Source organism: Stegastes partitus, unplaced genomic scaffold, assembly GCF_000690725.1.
Source record: "Stegastes partitus isolate 25-593 unplaced genomic scaffold, Stegastes_partitus-1.0.2 Scaffold104, whole genome shotgun sequence".
Taxonomy (NCBI): domain Eukaryota; kingdom Metazoa; phylum Chordata; class Actinopteri; family Pomacentridae; genus Stegastes; species Stegastes partitus.
In genome coordinates, this window is record NW_007577835.1 from 432564 (window position 1) to 454379 (window position 21816).

General features: G+C 40.2%; 1 protein-coding gene across 1 annotated transcript in view; it reads left to right on the top strand.

The window, feature by feature from the left end:
• Positions 1 to 21816, top strand: part of lrrc49 (leucine rich repeat containing 49) — a 38485-nt gene that overhangs the window by 13709 nt on the left and 2960 nt on the right. The window contains exons 8-15 of the mRNA XM_008277658.1: positions 216 to 277; positions 2551 to 2698; positions 4711 to 4794; positions 6065 to 6240; positions 8144 to 8239; positions 14919 to 15153; positions 17323 to 17508; positions 18545 to 18654. Coding sequence (XP_008275880.1) covers positions 216 to 277; positions 2551 to 2698; positions 4711 to 4794; positions 6065 to 6240; positions 8144 to 8239; positions 14919 to 15153; positions 17323 to 17508; positions 18545 to 18654 — 1097 coding nt within the window. The remainder of the gene's footprint in view (positions 1 to 215; positions 278 to 2550; positions 2699 to 4710; positions 4795 to 6064; positions 6241 to 8143; positions 8240 to 14918; positions 15154 to 17322; positions 17509 to 18544; positions 18655 to 21816) is intronic.

A 21816-nucleotide genomic window follows, 5' to 3' on the forward strand; every position in this document is an offset into this window, starting at 1 on the left:
GTGTGTGTGTGTGTGTGTGTATATGTGTGTGTGTGCATGCGCAGGGTGGATGGGGATGCTGTATGCTGGAGCTGAGAGCTGCAAGGTGACTGAGGGAATGGAGAGGGATACAGAGCTCTGACGACAGTGACGATGCAGTGCCCTCTTCCTGAGCACCTTCTCCTCTTTACATCCCTCCATCTCTCTGCCTTCCCTCTCCCTCTTTCTCTTTCTAGACTGAGGTGGACCGCCTGCCCTGCTTGCAGCGCCTCTTTCTCAGCTGCAACAACATCACCAGGTAAGAGCTTGTACCGCTTAACTCCCTCCTCCCCACAGGGCAGGGACAGGGATGGTGGCCGGACGGTGCCACGTCCCCTCCCATGACTCTTGGCGGCTTCTGGCCAACAGGCAGAACGCACACACATACAGACACACACACACGCACGCACAGCCACATACACACACACACATAGGTTTGCTGTAGTGGGCAGTTTCTTTAACCTAGAAAAAAACAACCTGGATGTGTTCTTTATTGTTAGTGTATTTAAATGCTGTTCATGTAATGTAATACTGCTAATGTAAAAAAATGGGTGTGAGAATTCCTTAAAGTTATTCAGCCAACAGAGCAGCAGGCTGAGAAAAGGTATTAATTAATGACAGATTAGAAGGTTGAGTGAATTCATGGAAAGCATAGTCAGGTAAGGGCGTGTGGGATGAATGAGAGGTGTGTTTTGTTTCCTCGTGCAAACATCAACCTGCTTTACACACTTTTTCCAATATCTGTATTGTGTTTTTTCCTTAGCTTTTATGCCTCTGAGCCCAGCAATATAAATGTTTCCTTGTTAAAGCAGCAGAGCCTCATCATTGACTAGAGAAGCTCGTATGTGGCATTCAGGGTGAGACAGTGTTCACTGGCCTCCTTGACCATAGTCACCTTGTGCTGTGATAGATCTGACCCGACGTTTCAACCCAGCCCTGCTGTTCTAGTGTCTGTATGATTCAGTGTCTGATACACTGTCTCAGTAGCAATCATGATAAAGTAACAGGCAACAAATAATCACTTAGTACTCTGAGACTTGCCAGGACTTTACAGAGTGACATCTAGTTCCAAATATAACATGTATTTACATCATTTCCATAATTTGTACATGTCTAATTCTTCTCTGCTTCAGTGTTTTTTGATGAAGATATTTTAATTGAAACTGCTCAGGTGACTGTCTGCCTGTAGTGACAGTGTAGAAACCTGGTGGTGTGTGTACCTTTTGAAACAGTTTGAGGCTGATAGGAGAGCAGTTGTGCTCTGTTGCTAGGTAGAGACACAGAGTACACTCGCCTTCTTGGTGCAGTCAGTTTACCCAGTAGAGGATCTTGGAGCAGCAATCTCACATAAATGTAGGCAAACAATAATTTAACTGACTATAGTATCACATTTCAGATTATGAATTATGTTTGACACCTTATGAAATAGGAGCAAAGCAGAGCTGACAATCAGAACTCGGTAAAGAAAATCTGCAAGGGTTTTAGTGCTACTATAGATGAAGTTGGAAGCTACACAGTTTTCAACCACACCCTACACAGCTCACAAATATTTTTTAAACTGGACGTTTGGTAGCAACCAGAGACAGCTGCAGGTACACTCATCCTGGCTGTGACTAGTATTGAGCTGTTTTGTTATTGCAACAATACCCAGGAGGTTGCTGGCAGTTATGATTATGAATACCATTATGCAGAATATGTTAGATGGAGCATCCTCTTGATTATAGCCAGCATATATGCCAGCATATATATATTTTTTCTTTTCTAAGTTATTACATTTGGGGAGATTGAGAACAAATAAGAACTGCCCAGGGTACTGCATGTGTTAGGCTTTTAAGAGTGTTAGATTACCAGATATACATTATATCCACAAAACAGTATGTTCCATTGCACATGAGAGGTCTGACTGTCTCTCTGAGATAAGAGAAAAATTTACTCTGATTAGTGGAACATTTTCAAACTGCTGCCATTTCCCTGCTATCCCAAATAAAATGTGAATTATGAAATGTTGCTCTGCATTAGTATGAGCTTCCCATCATTCACAGTTGGTTGTGCTTGCTTTAATAGTTCATCAGAGGTTACTATCTGACCCTTTTTTAGCATTCAAAGAGACCGTTGGCTAGGATCAGGCACAGTAGGTCCATAAGTCATTCCAGGCGAATGATTCATGAAGGTTATTATCACAAATTAGCACTGATCAAATCTCCACTGCCTCACATAGCATGACTCTGCTGTTTCATGTCTCCTTTTGCCACAGGGCGATATCAACAGCCTTCATTGCCCCCTGAGTAATGTCAGGCTGCCAGAGTGCCTGCTAAATTACCAGCTTACCCTGGCTTGTTTTAGCTTGGCTCCATTCTGTCAATACAAGCCAAGGCAAAAGGTTTCAGAATTAGTGACTTCCCAGTATTAGATCATCATGCCTCTTTATTATTGTAAAGCAATCGGTGTAGCAACTCTTTATATTTAAAACATTTGTGTTTTAATGTGTTTCTTTAATTCTTGAGTTAATTCTGAATATTCCTTTATTTTCAGTTTTGATCAGCTAGCCTGCCTTGGAGAGTCGCGCTCCCTTTCTGAGCTCACCCTGGATGGGAATCCTGTAGCCCTGGAGACATGGTACAAGCAGGCCGTCCTGCGCTGTGTGCTTCATCTGAGACAGCTGGACATGAAGCGCATCACAGTAAGACTCAACTGCTTATCAATGTCTATGTGTGAATATAAGAGATAAAACGGGAACCAGCCAAATACTGCTAAACATAGCGATGCTTCTTTCAGATATTTTGCTTTATATGAGACATTAATGAGTAAATAACATTAACACAATGGGAGAACATCACGTCACCAATTTTTATCACGCTTATATCTCCTTAACCGAAATAACAACGATTCCTGCACAAAGATCGAAGGGGGCAAAGAATCTAAGGAAACTGTATCCAACTATAACTCACCATCACCTTCATTATAAAACCTTGTCAACTCGCACTGTGGTCTGTGTTGACATGTTTGATCAGACATTCATGTTCAGCTAATGGTCTGAATCTTTATTTCACTCTCTGTACTTATAGTTTGTTCCTTAAGGCAGTGTACATGTTAATTCTTGAGAGTAACACAAACCTTATTATGATTCACCACCGTTAAAAACAAACTTATTATGAACCCACGTACAGTAATCTCCCATTCACTGTCAGTCAAGCATCACCAAGCTAATGTACACCTTTACCATGCTGTACTCTACTTTTTGTTCTCCGACTTCGGCACAGCATTTATCACGCTCACTGTTGTTTATTCGAGTTAAAAATGGACCAGTGACTAAACTATGACAATAAGCTGCGAGTGTAGAATGTACATCTGTATACAGTCTAACAAAGCAATGATTATTCTCATAAAACATGTTGTCAATGTATTTAAACAGTGTGCCAGCAATGTGCTACAGTGAAATATCTGCACGCTTTTAAAAGCTGTCAAGCAGGGAGCACCCAGGTCTGAGCTTGTACTTTAAAGGAATCTGTAAGTGCCACACACCTTGCCCTCAAAACATAGTGCTGATACAGTGGGAAAAAAGTGTAACTCCAATTTCAGCCATTTTCATGTTTTTACTTGAATTGTACGGTACACGTGGTCCAAACCAGATTTCAGGTTTAGCAAGTTTCATGATCTTCAGGGTCCGTTAAACCCATCCAACCACAGCTGTCAATCCTGGAAACAAGGCTGTTGTTTTATTTTCAGAGAGTTTACATCTGGGAGATGCCAAGCATTGTCTTGACAGACGCAGAAATGTCAGCTTAGCATTGAAGTTTCCATTTTTTTTCAAACTGTATCATGATATTGCTGGGGGGAAACTTTGTATTAGCCATTGAAGATCTAGATTTTTTTCCCCTCCAACTGATCTGGATTAACATGCCCTCTGTGCACTGTGCTGTCACTCTTCTGTCAGAATGTATGCCTGACTAATCAGAGATAGGCTGTTATTTATGAATGAAATGGGCGTCAATACTACAAATGAGAAAATTCAAACATACACTTGACTAAAGCTGAAAGACATTCATAGTTGACTTAGTTTAATGCATCTTATGGACAGATAAAAAATATGCTATGCATTTAATTGTATTATTTACATGCAAATTCATTTATTGTGGCACATAGAGCTCTCTTTATTAAGGGCAACTATTAATGTTTTAGGATAGGTTTTGGATTTAAAGCTCAACTTGATCAGTTGGAAAAAAACATACATATGCACTCTAATGTTTTATCACAAAATTACTATTTAAATCAAGCCGTACAGATGTAGCGCTTTTTCTCCACTTCCTGACATCATTGCCTTGACTCCAGTGAGGCTAGCATTTTGCCTCTAATGATCAGACAGAAGCATCGTCTGTGCTAGCTCTTGTCACAGACAGCTGAATATCCCCCTGCTCTTAGCTGGCACACTCAGATTGTGTTGGCAGCATTGCATTCTGGGAGTTTTGGCTTTCCCCAACAGCTGGGCTCAGTTTATCTGAGACTGAAAATCAGACAGATAATCCTGTGATGCAGCCGGCTGGTGTGATAATTTTTCCCCAGCCTCCATAGTAGTCCATTTCTGGTCTAAAGAACCGTCTCCCTGACAGCGTCTTTTGTGGTTCCCCTCTCTCTTGAATAATTCAGAACTCATGAATGGAGCGACACTCTGATTGCACAAGCTATCTTTTTCAGGACGAGGATCGGCGCATGGCAGGTGTACAGGCTCGAAAAGAGGAGGAGAAGAAGAGGGAGAGTCACAAGCAGACCATTCATAAGGTACCACTCTGATCTGAGTTGCTCTTGTCTTTGTGTGCCTGGATTTAGCGTTTATAGCAAATACAAATAGCGGCCTACATTTCAGATCGTACATTAACAAGTGTTCACTGAATGTTCCAGTGTCTTTGTCTCAAACTGGATGTTTAGATGGTTAGTTGTTTTAGGTAGAAAGATGATAATTCGTTGCAGAAGTCCAAACTACTAGCTAAAACTGATAATATCGAGGCTTTAGCCTTTGCTGTGAGATCTGACAGGGTTTTACCTATCTGCTAAATTTTACATACAGTTTAAATCCAAAGCACATTACCTCTGTAGCTTCCTAACAGTTTTTACATTAATCTGCATTTGGTTTTGTTATTTTATATGCAGCCTCTCTTTTAAAACATATTCAATGGGAGAGCTCTAAAGTCTTTAGGGAATGTTTCACATTTTTGCAACTTTCCTCCTAGATTTTACCTTCTTTTTATGTGTCTTATGCGTCTTGGGATTGATGAGGCTGTGTTTTAGTAGGTCAGTAAATACACCTTTTGGATGCTTCATGGGCTGGAATTTGTAACATGTGTCAGTATCAAGTCTACATGACACAACAGCCCTTTTGGGGAGGTGGGGGGACACTGTCCACAGGGGTACTGTATTCGTAAAAGGGACAGTAAATTTCACTCTGCTTCTTTAAATGATCTAAGATGTTCTGCCTTGCACATGCATCTGTTTTGCAGCAAATGTGATGGTGTGTGTGCGCACCAAAGCTCCTGCTGGGTCTTTTATCAGGAGATTAATTCTGTGCAGAACTCATTGTCTCTCAGTAACCTAACTCTTGCTAATCCATGGTGTTGAGAAAATGTTATATTGAATGCTGCAGCCGAGGGTTCATGAGGGCGAAGGACTCACGATGAATTGATACTGACTCACCCCTTCACCGAGGAGTGGCACATTCCATAGCCGAGCATATCGAAACTGCAGCCTGGCCAAGAAAGAACAATTGAAATACGACAGAGAAACATGAGTCTTCTTACTTGCAGGGAGGGATGTCATGTTTTTTCTGCTGCAAGAAACAACTGCAATTAAATCAGAATTCTAAATTATGGTAACAGGAGCAAATAAATTGGGCCAACACATGCCTACACAATTTCACTCAGTAAAATCAGTAAGTAGTGATCAAATCAGAATTTACAGAGAGGTTCTGTCTGTTTAGTCTGTGCTCTCTGTGTCCTGCTCAGGAGAAATGTCACTTGACACCTTCTCTGTCTGTGTGTGTGTTCTGTTCATCAAGGAGAAGCGGCGTCTGGCAATCCGTAATGCAGCACAGCAGTGGGAAGGCGTCAGGGCCTGCCTGGAGCTGCCACCAACGAATGGCGCCAAAGAAGACGTTAGTCCAGAGAACAGTCCTGCTCACAGCCCCGCCCAGACCAATGGCCTTGCACAGGAGCCTTCTCCAGATGAACCGAGGTAGTCACAAAATTTACAGGAAGTTAAGATCAATTTTTGAAGCAAAACAATCACTGGTTGGTATGACACCAGTGATATGTGTGACCTTGTGTTCCTGGTCCAGAGTGAATTGGGGCTTCAAAAGTGTATCTGGTGTGATTTAGATTTGTATATATTTTCTACTGGCCTTTGTAGTAGCTTGTTTTCAGGGATGGGATATATGTCTGGTTGGTCGGTCTACCATTCAGTTGCAGACTCAAAGTATCTTAACAACATGGATAAACTGGATGAATTGCCATGGAATGTATTTTGTAGTTTATAGTTTATTTTTGCAGGAACGGCACACAGTTACAGAAATAATTGGAACCCGAGTTGGCTAACAGCTATTTCACATCTGTTGTCCCAGGGCAGGTAGAGAAAAAAACAGCCAGAGTACAAAAATTACACAACATAGAACAGCACAAAATGTGAGCTGATTAATAGAATCAATATGATAAATACAGTGAACACAAGGAAATAATTGGTAGTGACACTTTTGTGCTGACTTCAGCCAAAGCTTTAGGCTGGTTTAAACATTGCAAAGCATCCTGAGTCTCCAATGTTTGTGGGTATAAAATTCCACTTTCCCGCTGCTTTAAGAGAGAAAGCAGATTGACCAAAGCTGCACGAACCAGTTGCCTTGAGTAGATGCTGCTACCAGCACTACCACTGCCAGAATAGGCCATACATCCTCTGACAGGAGACGGTGTGAGATCATGAATACATTTACACATCAGGCACGCATCAGTAAAGAATGAAAAGTTGAGAAAGTTGCTTGTTTTCAGGATGTTGTAGTGATGATGATCCTTTAGCATTTGATCTAGTCCTTTAAGGATTACACAGGAGCACACTGGGTTTAGTGTAGTCACACCTGCCTGTGACCAGACTGTAATGCAGTAAGACAGATTGGAATAATCTCAATGTGTACAAAAAGCTTTGCAGGAGACAGTTTTAACTGGAGCCTAATGCTCTTAAAATTATTCAGATTAAACTTACTATCGCTGATCACCTGATTGACTTGAAAGGCTTGTGTTAGTTGTAAGGACAGATAGTAAAAGTATGTCACAAGTAAGGATTAACTCTACTATTGTTCCTCACTGTTGAATACATGCAAACTCTTGCTTCTGGTGAAGGTCAAGCATGAATCAGCTCACCAATCTGTCAGTTTGTCTACTGCATGTTTTTTTAGATCTTACATGGAGAAAAAAAATCACACTATCATCTACATACATTTGGATGCTAAATTTTTTTAAAGACAAACATGCCCCCTCAGGATTAACTGTAATGACTTTGGTAATCCCCTTGCTTTCTATCACCGACATCAAGACAAAATGTAATGTGTCTTATACTTTGTTTTACTTCAAAGTACCTTCAAAATTGATGACATTTCCTTCAGCCTTGAGTAATTTGCAAAGTTCTTTAATTATGGTAGTGCTTTCTGAAGGGATTTACAACAACCAGTGAGACACAAACTGACAAAGTGGAGGGAGGAAGATAATACTAAAACTGACAACCATGACAAGACATCAAAATAATGCAGCCTGCTGGTTTAATTGACAGCTGATGGAGAGAAAATGTGGGTATGCATGTGGGAGAAAGAGAGGAAGAAGCAAGTGGGACAGTGAGACGATTGTGTGCATTTCTTTGTAAAAAAAACAAACAAAAAAAAGGTAATGTGTGTGATGCATTAACTTCTTGTCCATCCTGTAATATGTGTATGTTTGAAATTAGAAAGTGGAGTGCCTATATGATCTACTATTATTTGTGTGATTCTGGCTATTTCAAAATGGTCTGGCTTTATTGGATTGTTTTTTTTTTCTTCATCTAAGAAGGTTGTGACAAGGTTTGTTTTGTTGCTGAGGATTTTTGTTTATTTATTTGTCAGACGGATAAGCCCAGGTTCAGGACCGGAGCGACCATCAGGGGGAACAGAGATCCGGCTCCGTACCAACAGTCGTCCAAACAGCCCACGAGATCCCAAGTAAGACAAAAAACCTCTAATGATCTATTGTCTGTTACATCTGAGGCTCTCACTGTACCTGATAGAATCTCACAATGTCACAATGTGCATGTTCCACCTACATCTGCTCAAAAGACCTTTCATCCACGCTGTTGTCTGGCTGCTCCTGTCTTTGATATTTGTATGCAGTGTTTCTCGCAGCTGCTTTGCTCTTTTTTTCTTCACTATGGTTGACAGAATGGCCTAGATAGAAAATGTAGCGAGATCATCCTGGTAACAGATTCAGTCCCTGCAACAGCTGGTGTGTCAAACCGATCTTGGAAGATTCTTAAGCAATGCAGTGACCACTGCACTTACATCAGGGGCTTGAGCTCTGTGAGCTCTTTGCTAAAACAGGTATATACATGTCTAAGATGTCTGAAGACAATTTTGCCCTTCCAATGTTTATAACATTTTGTTGAAAGGGCTCTGAATCAATGGTCTGTGCTCCGTCTAATGTGAACACAGAGCTCTGATATTCTCTCCTACACAGATTGTGATCCAGGTCTGGACGAGTTATGAGGGGGAGGGCTAACATGAAAGTGGGGGCTGTGTTGAGGGCTATTATTACATGTTTCAAAGACGGCCTCTCCTTCCTGCACCAGGATATGAAAATGTCCCTGAAGCAAAATCCCTCAATGGCAATGGCTTTCCTTTACAGTGTCCATTATAGCTTCATTCACATGGTTTACCAGGTTAGAGTGACGGAGGGGAGTCACGCGATTCAGTCTGCCACACTTATGATTTTGGAGTTGTATTACTTTGGCTAGTATTGCATGACAACACATCAAGGTAGAGTATAAACCCAGCCATCACCACTAACTTGAAAGAGAAGCAAATTATCTGACTAAAAGGTCAAAGGGTAAAATCTTTAAAATGCCTGGAAATATAAACAGTAGGTGGGAAATTTAAAAGTTGTTTTGTTCAAAGTGTGTGGGTTTACAGAAGGGCTACAATGCCCACACAGTGTAGTCCAGATTACCTGAGATAGCTGCTGAAGTACCACATGCTACAACAAATTACACCATCCTCCCCCACAGAGAGCATGCAGGGGCACATGATAGATGAACTTGTCTCAGTTTTTTGAGGTCTGTGAGTTGATGCTCTTACTTTATTATTTCATGACATCACGTAAAAGGTCCTTGGGGTTGTCAATTCCCAGGAAATACTAACAGCAGGAGAAGTTTTGTTTTAATGCACCGTGAAAAGACAGTATATGGTTTGTTACAGGTCATCCATAATCCTGCTACTCCAGATTGTCAAACTTGGTTTCCCTGCTAGGTTGAGGTCTAGACCTGGCACATCCACACATCTGGATCAGTTCTGTGTGAGCCAGGGGAACAGGGTAACCACTCGATTTAAGTGCGTGCATTTTTTTCTTAAACTGGAGGCTGAACTCTATTTCTTTAACTCCAAGCCTGCTGCAGGGAACAGAAGTCTAAATTGCAAACATCTATTATAAATGAAAACCTCCATAAAAATGAAATAAGCTAGATTAATGCCACTCACCAATAATTAATGTAATTCAAGTTTTGAGAAGCTGAAGTTTAGTTTGTAGGTTCCAGCTGTTCGTAGGAGTCTTTCCCCAGAGTTTGTAAAAGAGCAGCAGGATCCATATGAGCATCTCCAAAACACAAGTTGCATATATTTACACATGACACAATAATGGTACCTTTATTGATTACTTTAATTGTAGATCATCTCTGACACTGAGACAGAATCCGTAAGGATCCAATGGCAAGTCCCACTGTGTACCTTTTTTAATATTAGACAGGTGAACCGTCGCACAAAGAGTCATAATTTATCAGCTGCAGTTAAATTATTTTTCACCATTGTCTGATATTGATGTTTTTGTTCTGTTGGCAACGTAATAGTTAGAATATCATCACACATGGACGAAATGTTCAATGTTTAGAAAATCCTAAGTAAACTAGGCTGTTATTTGGGCCGTTTGCTAAGTTTTTTATTAGTTTAGATTTGGTCTTTTGTTGATAGTGAATCAATATGCATTGTACTATCCAATCTTGTGTGTATGACAAATATTGTGTGCACACTGTGATGCTTTCCACCAGTGTCGTAGATACAGATATGACTGAATGGAGCTGCGAGGAACATTAACATCAAAGTGACCTATGTCAGAATGACAAAATGTTGTCACTTTAACAGATCAATGAAATCAGAAAAGTTCCGTGTCACATATCTGAAAAAGACTTTGGAGACAGCTTCAAAGTAAAACACAACTTTATGTGATTTAACTTTTAAAAAGTTCATACAATGTCCATTGACATTCCCTAGTTTTGGAAAATGTGGAAATGAATAAAAAATGTTCAGTTCATTTGTAAGAACTCTGATTTAAACTGCATCAACTAGTGGTCTATTTACAATTGACACAGAGTAACGTTTCTTCATGGTTTGACCTGTTGCTATGCAAGATTTGTTTAACATGACAGGGTTTCTAAATATGACATTTTAGTCTCATTCCTTCCTCTCCAGTTACTAAATGTATAACGTTTGCATTGTTGGAATTCTGAAAATTCCATCTTTAATGTTTAGATACAGGGAAGGTAGGATTCAAAAATATTGTTTATGTTTACTGTGGTTAAACGAAAGCATTTATGAGCTACAAAGGGGATAATGACAATTACAACTAAATGCTGAACTACAGTATCAAATCAACAGTGTACTCCTTCTAAACATACAGTAGTTAAATGTGATGAAAAATGGTGAAAAAGGATTCTGCACCAATCAGTGTTTTAATTAGCTCAAGCTGCAGAGAACTTAGAAGTTCAACGCTCTTTGTGAAATATAGCTATTCAAAGTCACGTCCCTCACTATTTCACAGGCCTTGCCAGGGCAGCCTGAGCCTCAGCCAACTTTTTAGAGTGTGCTTGGGTTTCACTTATTTAGTTTTCCTTAAATGGAACGTGGAATACATTGGCTGGAAGGGACCATTTGTCTCTATATATAAGGAGAACACATGATGTCATCTCTGGTTGACATTAGCAGTCCCAATTTGGTGACAAATTACGGTGAAGTGAATGTTGACAGCACTTTTAGCTTGATAGTGTCAATGTGTTCCTATAAAAATTTATGGGACAATAGCTTGTGCGACTGCCAAAGTGTGACTGTGATGCGGCCCCAAGTTTACCCATTTGAAAGCAATTTAAGATGTATTTAGACACATTTCCCATGAGAGATAAAAGAAGGGATGCGTGACAGAAGAAGAGTTATGACCTTGAAATCCAATAGTGGGGTTGGTCACCATGTGGGGAGATGGAACGGCCTTTGTACTGTTCATACAGACATTTAATAGAAACCTGTGCTAAGATCCTCAACAGGTGGGTTTTCAGGCACATAAATCAGCGGCATACTTGAACAATGGTGAGAAAGAAGTTTAGCAGGGTCCTTGAATGAAACATGAAATCCTAAACCAACCCACTGTAGTACTGTAGGAACACTTTACATTAACAGTCTGCGGGACTCAGCACCCAATCAGCACGCAGCTCAACCACTTGTTTTCACTTTTGAATAGGGGGAAATGATGGATGCTATGTTGTAATGACAGCCTGGAGAATAATTTTTCATATGCGTCACTGTCTACCTCACAGTATTTAAGCAATTGCAGACACGTGTTCAAGCTATGTCTTTGGGGGGGATTAAGCTGTTGAGCGATGACAGATGTCCTTTTAAAAGTCCTGTAGGATTAAGTGAGATAGATCTAATTGAATTAAATGCAGTGTCTAATAGACTAGAGCAGGATCCCTGTAATTGTGACAGATTCTTCACTCCATTTTCCCCGCCTTAATCTCTTCTTCTCTCATCATTTGTTCGTAGGTTCCACAAGGGCATTCAGGCCACCTGGCAGCCTTTCAGCTGTGATTATGGGGGAACAATATGTGACATGGTGTGTGGAGTGTGTTGATGGCACACTTCCAGCTGCACAGGAGTTACTTTCATTCTTTACGTGACTTATCTACATGTTACACTCCATCTCCTGCACCACTCTCCAACTCTCCCTGATTTACTGCCTTTGGCAATCCTACATTTTGGAGGCGTGGTATATCCTGCACATTTATAGTGCCTTTCAGTGTCTGGTGCCTCCCCGTCTAGTTTCATGTCTCTGTCCATGTGTGTGCTTTAAACAGGACACTTGGACTTTGCAACTTTAACATTTCTTTGCCACCAGGTCTGGTTTTTAAACTTAAAATAACATACCTACTCTCAGTCAGTGCTGTTTCCATTTGGTGGCATGTAGAGATTTTTTTTTACACTCAATGCTGTCTACACTCTTATTTTAAGTTCTGATTCAAACATGTACACACTGATACCTGCTTTTGTGGCAGCATTAATCACAAGAATCTGCTGTTCTATACATTTTGTGTACCAGTCAGTGTCCATGTCCATTCCTGAGGGTGGCAGTGTACCAAGTAGACAGAGCAATTACTAAGATTGTGTGTTGTTCAAAGTATCCTGTCAACACTTTTATAGATGTATGTGTTGTAATCATGGTCTTTGGGGAAATGCCATCTTTGTTTTCAGGGGATTTTTTTAGTTGGAGTTCAGTGGTTGGCCATTGGAAAAGAACTGACAGCCAGGATTGCTCTGCTGCACTATATCAATATCTGTCATTACCTCCCTGGGATCTCCCATGCTATGACCATCCCTTGACATTTGATTAAGGATGGTTTTCATACAGGGTGTATGGTGGATCACCTTAGCTATGCATTATAGGAGTAAGGTATCTGGATACAATGACGATGACTGAGGGGGGACTTCACCATCAGTCAGGCTGTGAAATATCATTAATTTGGTTGTTGTGTTTACTGGTAAGTGTTGTATGTCTACTTATGGTTTTAAACTAACTTATTTACAACTGACTGAACTGTGAGGCAGACCTGAAAGAATTTTCACACTGACTTTCCTCTACTACGGCACACAAACATTGTACTCTTTCAGACACCACACACACAGAAAGCTTCCTAAAGGCCTAACAGTTGTGCTCTAATCTGGCCCTGCACTTTGCCATGGCCTGAGGAACTTTGACCATTTATATATCTCGTACACAAGAATGAATCATTTAAAGTTACTCGAGACCCAAGTATCGCCCACTGAGAACCCAGTGTTGAGGTTATGTCACGTTCCACCTCCAGCAGTTTAAATATATTTCACTGCGATTCCTGGTTAGTCATCACATATCAGCAATCCTCACTATCTTCATTTTTCAAGACAGTTGCTGGAATGCATTTCTCTTGTTAGAGTTTTAATAATTTAATCTGTTTTTAAGAAAAAATGTCTAGCTCATCCAAACTAAGGATTCAAGTTTTCTTTGCCTTATCTAATAGCAAATTAAATAACTTTGAGTTTTATACTATGACTGAGCAAAAAAAAAAAGTAATTTGAAGACACCCCTTGGACATTAAGAAATTATGATGGACATTTCTTACTATTTTCTGATTGTATGCTGATTATCAGTACTAAAAAATGTTAGCGCTGTGCCCTGTTCAACACTATAACATTATGACTACACTATGAGCAACCATCACCTTTAAATATGATTGGATTGGTTCACATAAACCATTTATAATAAAAGTTTCAACACAATATTTTATTCTTCCAAGGAATTATGTTTAATGTTTTTGTTAAGATTTTTTTTTTTTTAACATTCAGGACAAAAGTAAATTATAAGAGTGTCTGTGCACTTGATCCATGAACATCAGTATATGCAGAGCCTGTTTTTATTAACACTGAAAAGTAGATTTGCATGCATAACGTCTTTTCCTCTGATGTTTTTCCTTTACTTGGTTCTTCTATTTATGTGATGGGGATTCCAATCCGCAGAAGCACATTTCTCATTTTCATAATCCAATTTATTTGTCTTTGATCACCCTTTTGCTACTCATTTAAGAGCGGAAACTTCTCTGCAGTATAGACACGTACAATCTCTGGAGGGCCAGCCCTGCAGTGCCTATTGTTTCCCTACAGTATGTACTTTACGTACCTCTATATTTACACCGTGTCTTCTGGTCCTCTGCCCTTGATTCTTGTTTTTTTTTTTTTTTCACCTTGCAACTCAAACACGCTCTTCCTAAAAATTGGTCTCAACAAGAATTTTGGATTAGACTTCTCTAATCAAAGGATTAGTCCTCTAACCACTGTGTCTTTCTGTTGCAGTGTGATTGTGTGGGTGTGAAATATGAATAGGGGTGATTAGTTTGTTGGCGGGCTGAACTCAAAATGATCAGTGTTGTGTAGCGTGCAGCCAGTGGCCATCTGATGCCCTGCTATGCTGAAAAGTCCCCTGAGTGTCAGCAGACCCAAAAGGCTGAGCACATGGGCTCGGGCACAGAGATTATGTCTCCTTGAGACTCGCCCAGATTCTCCACTCTCACGACTCTCTTATCAGGGAAGGGCACTTCAGCTGTCTTGTAGTAGAATAGAAAGCAATTGGGCAACACAAATGGGACATTGACTAGACTAGCGAGTGTTCTCTTGCCTCTTCCTTCTCTTAGCACAATGCCTGAGTTTTCAGGCAAATGTAGGCAAAGTACTTTTGGCTCGCCGACCTTCTTCAAGTTTCACAAGGCAACAAATTATGTGCACTCAGCATATCAAGACTGACTTACAAGGAGTGTTTTTGTGTGTATTTGTGTGTACTTTGCAGGCTTGTGGAGGCAGGAAGCGGCAGTGTTCAGAGCTTGTCCTTGTCTGACAGTCACCTGGCGGAGCTGGATGGAGACACCTTGCGTTTATTCGGACTCGGAGCCCTGGAGGCCCTGGAGAGGGGCTGGGGTGTTCAGACCGCTGGTGCTGTCACTGTAATAACCTTCCGCTACATCAACTTTGACGCCATTGTACCAACACTGCCGCGAATAAGGGTCAAGTTCCCAAATCTGTCGGTAAGTCCATATACCTTAATGGGCCTTGCAGTGTTGACATAAATTCCTCAAGGGGAAAAAATAAAAAAAATAGCGTGCATTTTTAATTTAAGCTACACATGTGGTTGAAGCAAATGCTGAATGTCATTTTAACACCAAACTGCAATGACAAGTTTCAACAAAGTAATATTAATTAAATAAGAAATATAAATGCAAAATAAGTCATTTCCATTTTAACTATTCACCCCCTTTAAAGTAACTCACCTAATTCAACACAGGTTCAGCCAACTGGTGCTAGAAGTCTGTGTGACTTCCTCTGACTTCTGACTTCTTCTAAATTAGTGAAATGGAGATAATCTTAGTGCAGTAAATGTATCTCAATTGACTGTACTATAAAGACACCTGTATCTGGAAGATCCAGTCACTGGTAAATTCGTACTCCTGGCTATAACTATACCATGAAGACAAAAGAACACTCCTAGAAACTCTGTTCAACGGTTATTGAGAAGCATAACTTAAGGGATGGATACAACAAAATTCCAAAGTCACCGAATATCCTTCGGAGTACAGTTAAATCCATCATTAAGAAATAGAAGGATATGGCACATGTGTAAATCTGCCTAGAGCAGGCCATCTTAAAAAACTTAGTGACTGTGCAAGAAAGAGACTAGTCAGCAAGGCCACCAAGACACCTATGACTCCTCTGAAGGATTGAAAAACTTACTCAGCTGTGATGGGAGAGACTGTGCACACAGCAACTGCCATCTGTTCTTGACCAGTCTAAGCTTTATTGGAGAGTGGCAAAGAGAAAGTCACTGTTGAAAAAAAAAAAAAAAAATGTTTTCAGCTCATGTTGAATCTTGACGAGAGTTGACCAGAAGAGACTCTGAAATCAACTGGAAGAAGATTTCATTACAAATGCACCATTCCTCCTGTGAAGCATGGTGGTGGTAGCACCATGATGTGGGGATGCTGCTCAGCAGCAGGCCCTGGAAGGCTTGTAAAGGTAGAGGGTATGCAACAAGGTACAGGTAGAATCTTGAGTGTCGACCTAATGCAGCCTGCAATAGAACTGCGATGTGGGGAAGATTTATCTTCCAGCAGAACAATGATCTAAAGCATACAGCCAAAGCTTCACAGAAATGGTTCAAAGACAACAAGGTGAATGTTGTGGAGTGGTCAGAATTTGTAACTGGATTTGACAGGGGCCGCTCAGTGTGCAACTTCACAGAGCATGAGCAACTTTGTAAGAAAGAAATGGGTAAATTGCAATGTCTGGCTGGGCAAGGCTTACTGAAAGCTATCCACACAAGCGTGAGTTAAATTGCAGCCAAAGGGGCATCTACTAAATACTGACTTAAAGGGGGTTAATACTTACGAATTCACTTATTTTGCATTTTATATTTTTAATCTGATTGCATTAGTTTGTAGAAATCTGTTTTTGCTTTGACTAAATTGATTAAAAATCCTTTTTTGGTAAATTCTTGTTATAAAGGACAAATTAAATTAAATTTACTAGAACTAGAGCACGGCATAACCGAAATTACACTTTTCCAACAAATCTAACATCATCTGAACCTGACAGATAATTATAAGTGCCGGATATTCAGTTGCAACTCTGAACCTCCTGCACAAAAACACCAATTTCCTTTGGCATTTTACTTTCCCAACCTAATTTGGCATCATTACAAAGTTGTCGTAAAGAGAGCACTGACACCAGAGAGTTGGTTTAGTAGTCAGTGGTTAGGATGAGGAGTGGGGCTAGGGCCTGAAGGATCTGAAATATGTATCTCCTCTAATTTGGCTGCACTCAAAGCAGCCTCAGAGGTGTTCCTGCTCCTGGGCATAAAATGTACTGATGTGCACAGAGGCAGGGCTAATCAGGAGAGATGTGGTTCTGTAGGCAGAGTGTTTTCTTGCTCCATGCAGAGAAACCAAGAGCAAGGGCAGTGCAAACAAAGAAAATCAGATGAATGAAAAATGTTGCTTATGTATCATATAATTTAGTGATTTTTTTTTTTATTCAAAGCTTCTTGCAGTTTTTCTAAAGCTTATTTGTCCAAGAGAAGCATGATCCCCTCTGATCCCCCACAAGTCCTTGCCATAATCAATTAAGCTAGTTACAGGCGTAATAATACTGTATATCCAGTTAAAGTTCTGCCTGAGACCAACCTATTACTTTTTCTGTAGCACCTGATCTTCCTGGAAACCAACATCAGCCGCCTGCCACAGCTGGCGGCCCTGGCTCAGGTGAGGCGTCTGGACCAGCTGACCATCCACCCAGAAGGCAACCCAGTGGTCAGTCTGACTCTGTGGCGCTCCTTTGTCATCTACCGCCTCTACCACTTCAACCTGCAGCGGATCAATGGCCAGGAGGTGAGAAGCAGCTCATGTTTTGATGCAGACCTCTTGCTGTATGTACTGTAGGTGGTCAGTTGTTTTGCCTTTGTTGCCCATAAATGTTTTGACAAATTTTGCGTATAATTCTGTGGTATCAAATATATTATTTCTTACATACAAGAAAACAGAATTAGTTTTTTGTACTATATTCAAAATAAAATATTGTAAATGTGCAAATTTAAAGCTGAAAAAGAATATTATGAATTTTAATGCTAACTTGCACGCTGGAAGAAATTTCATGACAAGATTGATACCTCACTTGAAACTATTAACTATAAGGCTATAGCAGCAGGTTAGCTTATCACAGAGACTGGAAGCAGGGAAAAAGCTATACAATTAAAAAAAAAATCCTTCTATTGGCACCTCTGAGGATCAAAAAATGTACATGTTATATCTTGTTTTCTTTAGTCTGTGTGGTCAACGGTCAAGAAAAAATCTGACACAAACCTCCCACTTAAAACAGCAAATTGTTGTTTTCACACTCCTGTCTTTGTTTGGAAAAAACAAATAAGACCAAAAGTGTGCATAGCTGTGCTGGTAGCTGGATTTTGTTAGCAACACATAGAATCAGGTGAGATGTTCCCATTTTCTTGCCAAGCTAACTGGTGGCTTTAGTTTCACATTTATTAAACTGATGATTTTCTCATCTGATGTTTCCAGCAAAAACTGAAGAAGTGTACTTCTTAAATTTCCAAACTATTCCTTTACTGTTGTTAGTCTTAAATGATAGATGTGTGTTTCCTGGAATGTCCTACCTGAGGATATTGCCTCTACATTCTCTTAGACTTCATTTGATAAATGATCTGTACATCAGTTTACACCTGCTGCTTGTTTTCATTGTGTCAGCTGCCGTTCTTGTCTCATCCAACTTGTATCCGGTATATGTGCGTCAAAACTGTACAACCTTGTGCAAAGATGCAAGTCTTGCTTGTGTGTTTACACAGGGAGAGGCCAATCACTTAAGTATCTTGTGCTGTGTGTATGTTAATGCATGTTTGTGTTTCGACCTTAGGTGACCATGAATGATGTGATTGCTGCAGAGCGTGTGTTTGGAACGCTGGGTCACATAGCAGCAACTGAAACTCCTCGTTGCCGTCTCCTCCTGCTGCTGGAGGAGTCCAGGTGAGAATCTGATCTCAGACACTTTATCACAACATCACTTTAACTCCACTTTAACGACAGGTGTGTGTGTGCTGTGTCTCGGACCATGTATTCTGTTTGTTTAAATATGTCAAGAATGTGTGGATTCTTCAACATAAATATGCGAAATACAGCTTCTGAGTGTGTAGGCTTCTGCACTTGTGTGTGCATGCCTGCGCATAGAGTTTTCTGTGTATACATTTGTGTGTGTGTGTGTGTAGGTGTGTGTGTGTGTGTGTGTGTGTATGCCTGCAGGTTTGTGTGAAACAGTGAGACAGAGCCTGGCACCAAGGAGCCAGGGGAATTAGACTATGTGTCTGAGGGTAAGGGTGGGTACTTGGCAGTTCGACACAAACATTCCTCTCTCTCCCCAGCCAAAAAACTCTTGAGGTCTGTCACTCTGGGTCAATGAAAAACATCCTTGCAAAGCAAAAAATCTCCTGAACTTGTCACGCACAAGAATATTTCTAAAGAGCTTCTTACTTAAGGGCAAAAACGAAGTAATGACAGGCAAAAAGCAAAGCTGCAACCTGTATTACTATTCTTTGTGGGAAACTGTCAGGTTGAATCATCTGACCTTACACTGTTGCTAACATTCAATTTGTATTGCTATCACCACAATTAAGGAAATAAGTTTCCCTCGTAGAGACATCCATTTTTTTCTGTAAGTCGAAGACAGTGATGGTAATGTGCATAAGTGAATGTAGGTTTTGGTGGTGCAGAATCAGCAAATGCATCTTTCATAAAAAAAAAAAAAACAAGCAAAATCCTTAAAATGCTGCTGAGGAGTAAAGCAGTGCTACATGTGAGCCTAGTAATGAATTTAGGTTGCCTCTGTGTCCTCAGTTGCACTTTCAGAATCGTGCTGAAAATAAACTCGTAAACTTTAGAACATTGGCTCTCTGCTGCATCTCACTCCTGATTCATACACGTCCTGTTATGGAGCGATAATACACAACAGCCCAAGGCCAAAGATTATTTTCATATCAGCACTGAAGTCCTAATAACTGTTATCTGCATGCAGAATCTTCACCCCTTTAGTCAGTTGTGTCTGTTTGTTACAGCAGAAGATGCTGTTAGACTTCTTATTTTTGAAACCCTTACTGCTGTAGACTGTATTTCATGTATAAAGTTAAATACTTAGCACTGAAAAATGGCCTTGAAAACTTTTTGGGTTCATCTTCCCACAGTGTTTTTTTTTGTTTGCTCTTGTGTTGTTGAGGGGATTGTGGGGTTGACATGAAACACTACTGAGGTGTCATTTTTCCTGCAGGGGTCAGAGAGTAGAGTAAGGCCATAATATTCCCAGGGTTTGAGGATTCTGATACTGTAAGATGTCCTGGTTGTTATGTTTCTTACGGCTGCAATTTGACCCTTTGCTTGGCTAAAAATGTGTCACAGGCATCCCTTAACATAACCTTTGGAACGCTTATGATCTTGTTACATTAAATTCTTTCTAATTTTTGTTTGGCATTGTTCACTGTGTCTTGCAATATAAGGAACACTAACAGAACTGCCCGGACACTGTAAACGCCACACATGTAGCATCTCACTTTGGATAAAGTGAATCTAAACTATTCAGTCTGATCCACATGTGATGCTGTTCATGTTGCATGTAACTACTAACAGGATTTTAGTTTGCATTTTGCTATGGACACAGTCGCCTCTAAAACTGAGCTTTAGGCCAATTAATGTTGCTAAACTAATCTGGTTAATTTCCAAATTCCATGCAAAATCCTACATGAGATAGCTGCCACCAATCAAGCTGAATTTATTTATTTTTTATTTTTTATGAAGTGTAGTAAAATCCTCCCTCATTCCCTTGCTTTACGTCCATCTCATCTAGCATAGATGTACAATACGCAGCCACTATGCTACCAGCAAGTGCATTCTGATTCATCACAACATGAGGCTGCATGAGTAGGATGATGTAGTTTGTGATTCTTTTGCTTCATCAGCTGTTTATTTACAATTTGACAATGTTGACAAGTTGTGGGAGAGAGAAAGGCCGAAAGCATTTTAACTTTTTAAAAATGTTTTTATTGGAAAATGTTTATTAGGTTGGCACACATGCAATGGCTGTTGAGACCTTCTGATTTCAGCCTCAGCTGATCTCTTGACCTTTTTCCCCTGGAGACGACTTCTCTTCTACTTTACAGATTTGATCTCAAACGGTCTTTTTCAAAAGAAAGCTGTTTTCTTGTGAAACTGAATTGACCTGCTGTGATGCATAATGCTGTTGCTGCATAAAAATCTTGAATCTTGCAAAATGAAACTTTACTGCAGGACCTTTAGGCAGATGCTCATCTGCTCTGTGTTTGCAAAACTCAAATCAAAGTGTCATGTTGACTTTTGGACAAAGAAACATTTTCACTCAGCTGGATTTTGCTCATCATAACTACTGTTTTTTTCAAAGAAGTTTTATACACAAATACATTTAATTAATAGAGTTTCTTAAATGAATACACTTCTTTTCTGATGCTGATGTGATTGTCACTGACAGGTTCAAGTATTGCACCAAAATAAACCTGCTCCACACAGCAAACCACACACACACACACACAAGTCTGGCTTCCTTAAGCTTGTCTTACCTTGTTAGCCAGCGTGATGTACGACTGATGCAGTTTGGCATACACACCCACACACACACACACACACACACACGCTGTACAAACTACACAGCTGTCTTATCTCATATGGAATGTTTGCCTCCAGCCTGCTCTGAAAAGACTATTTCAGCATCCTGGCACTGGCCTGTGGAACATGTTGGTGCAGTTGTGTATCACATGAGATTTTTTACTAATGAACAGCAACATTTGACATAATTTACATCACTTTTAAAATCCTCTACTGCTTTGTACACACCCTGCTGCTGTGTGGTAAGAATGAAATTAAAACACTGTCATCTCATAAATTATGGTGTTTTGCAAAGTATTTAATCCTGACTAAGCTGTATCTGCTGTCAGTTCTAACTGATTTTACAAGGAGGGCCATTTTTCTTGTTTCTCAAAAAATGAGATGGATGCTCTATTTGATGGACGTATGACTATACTTTCATTACTTTGTGTGTTACTCACTTGTGGCCACTGTTTCTCCCCAGGTGTCTGCATGTTTCTTCACTCACTCATCTCTCTTTTCCTTCTT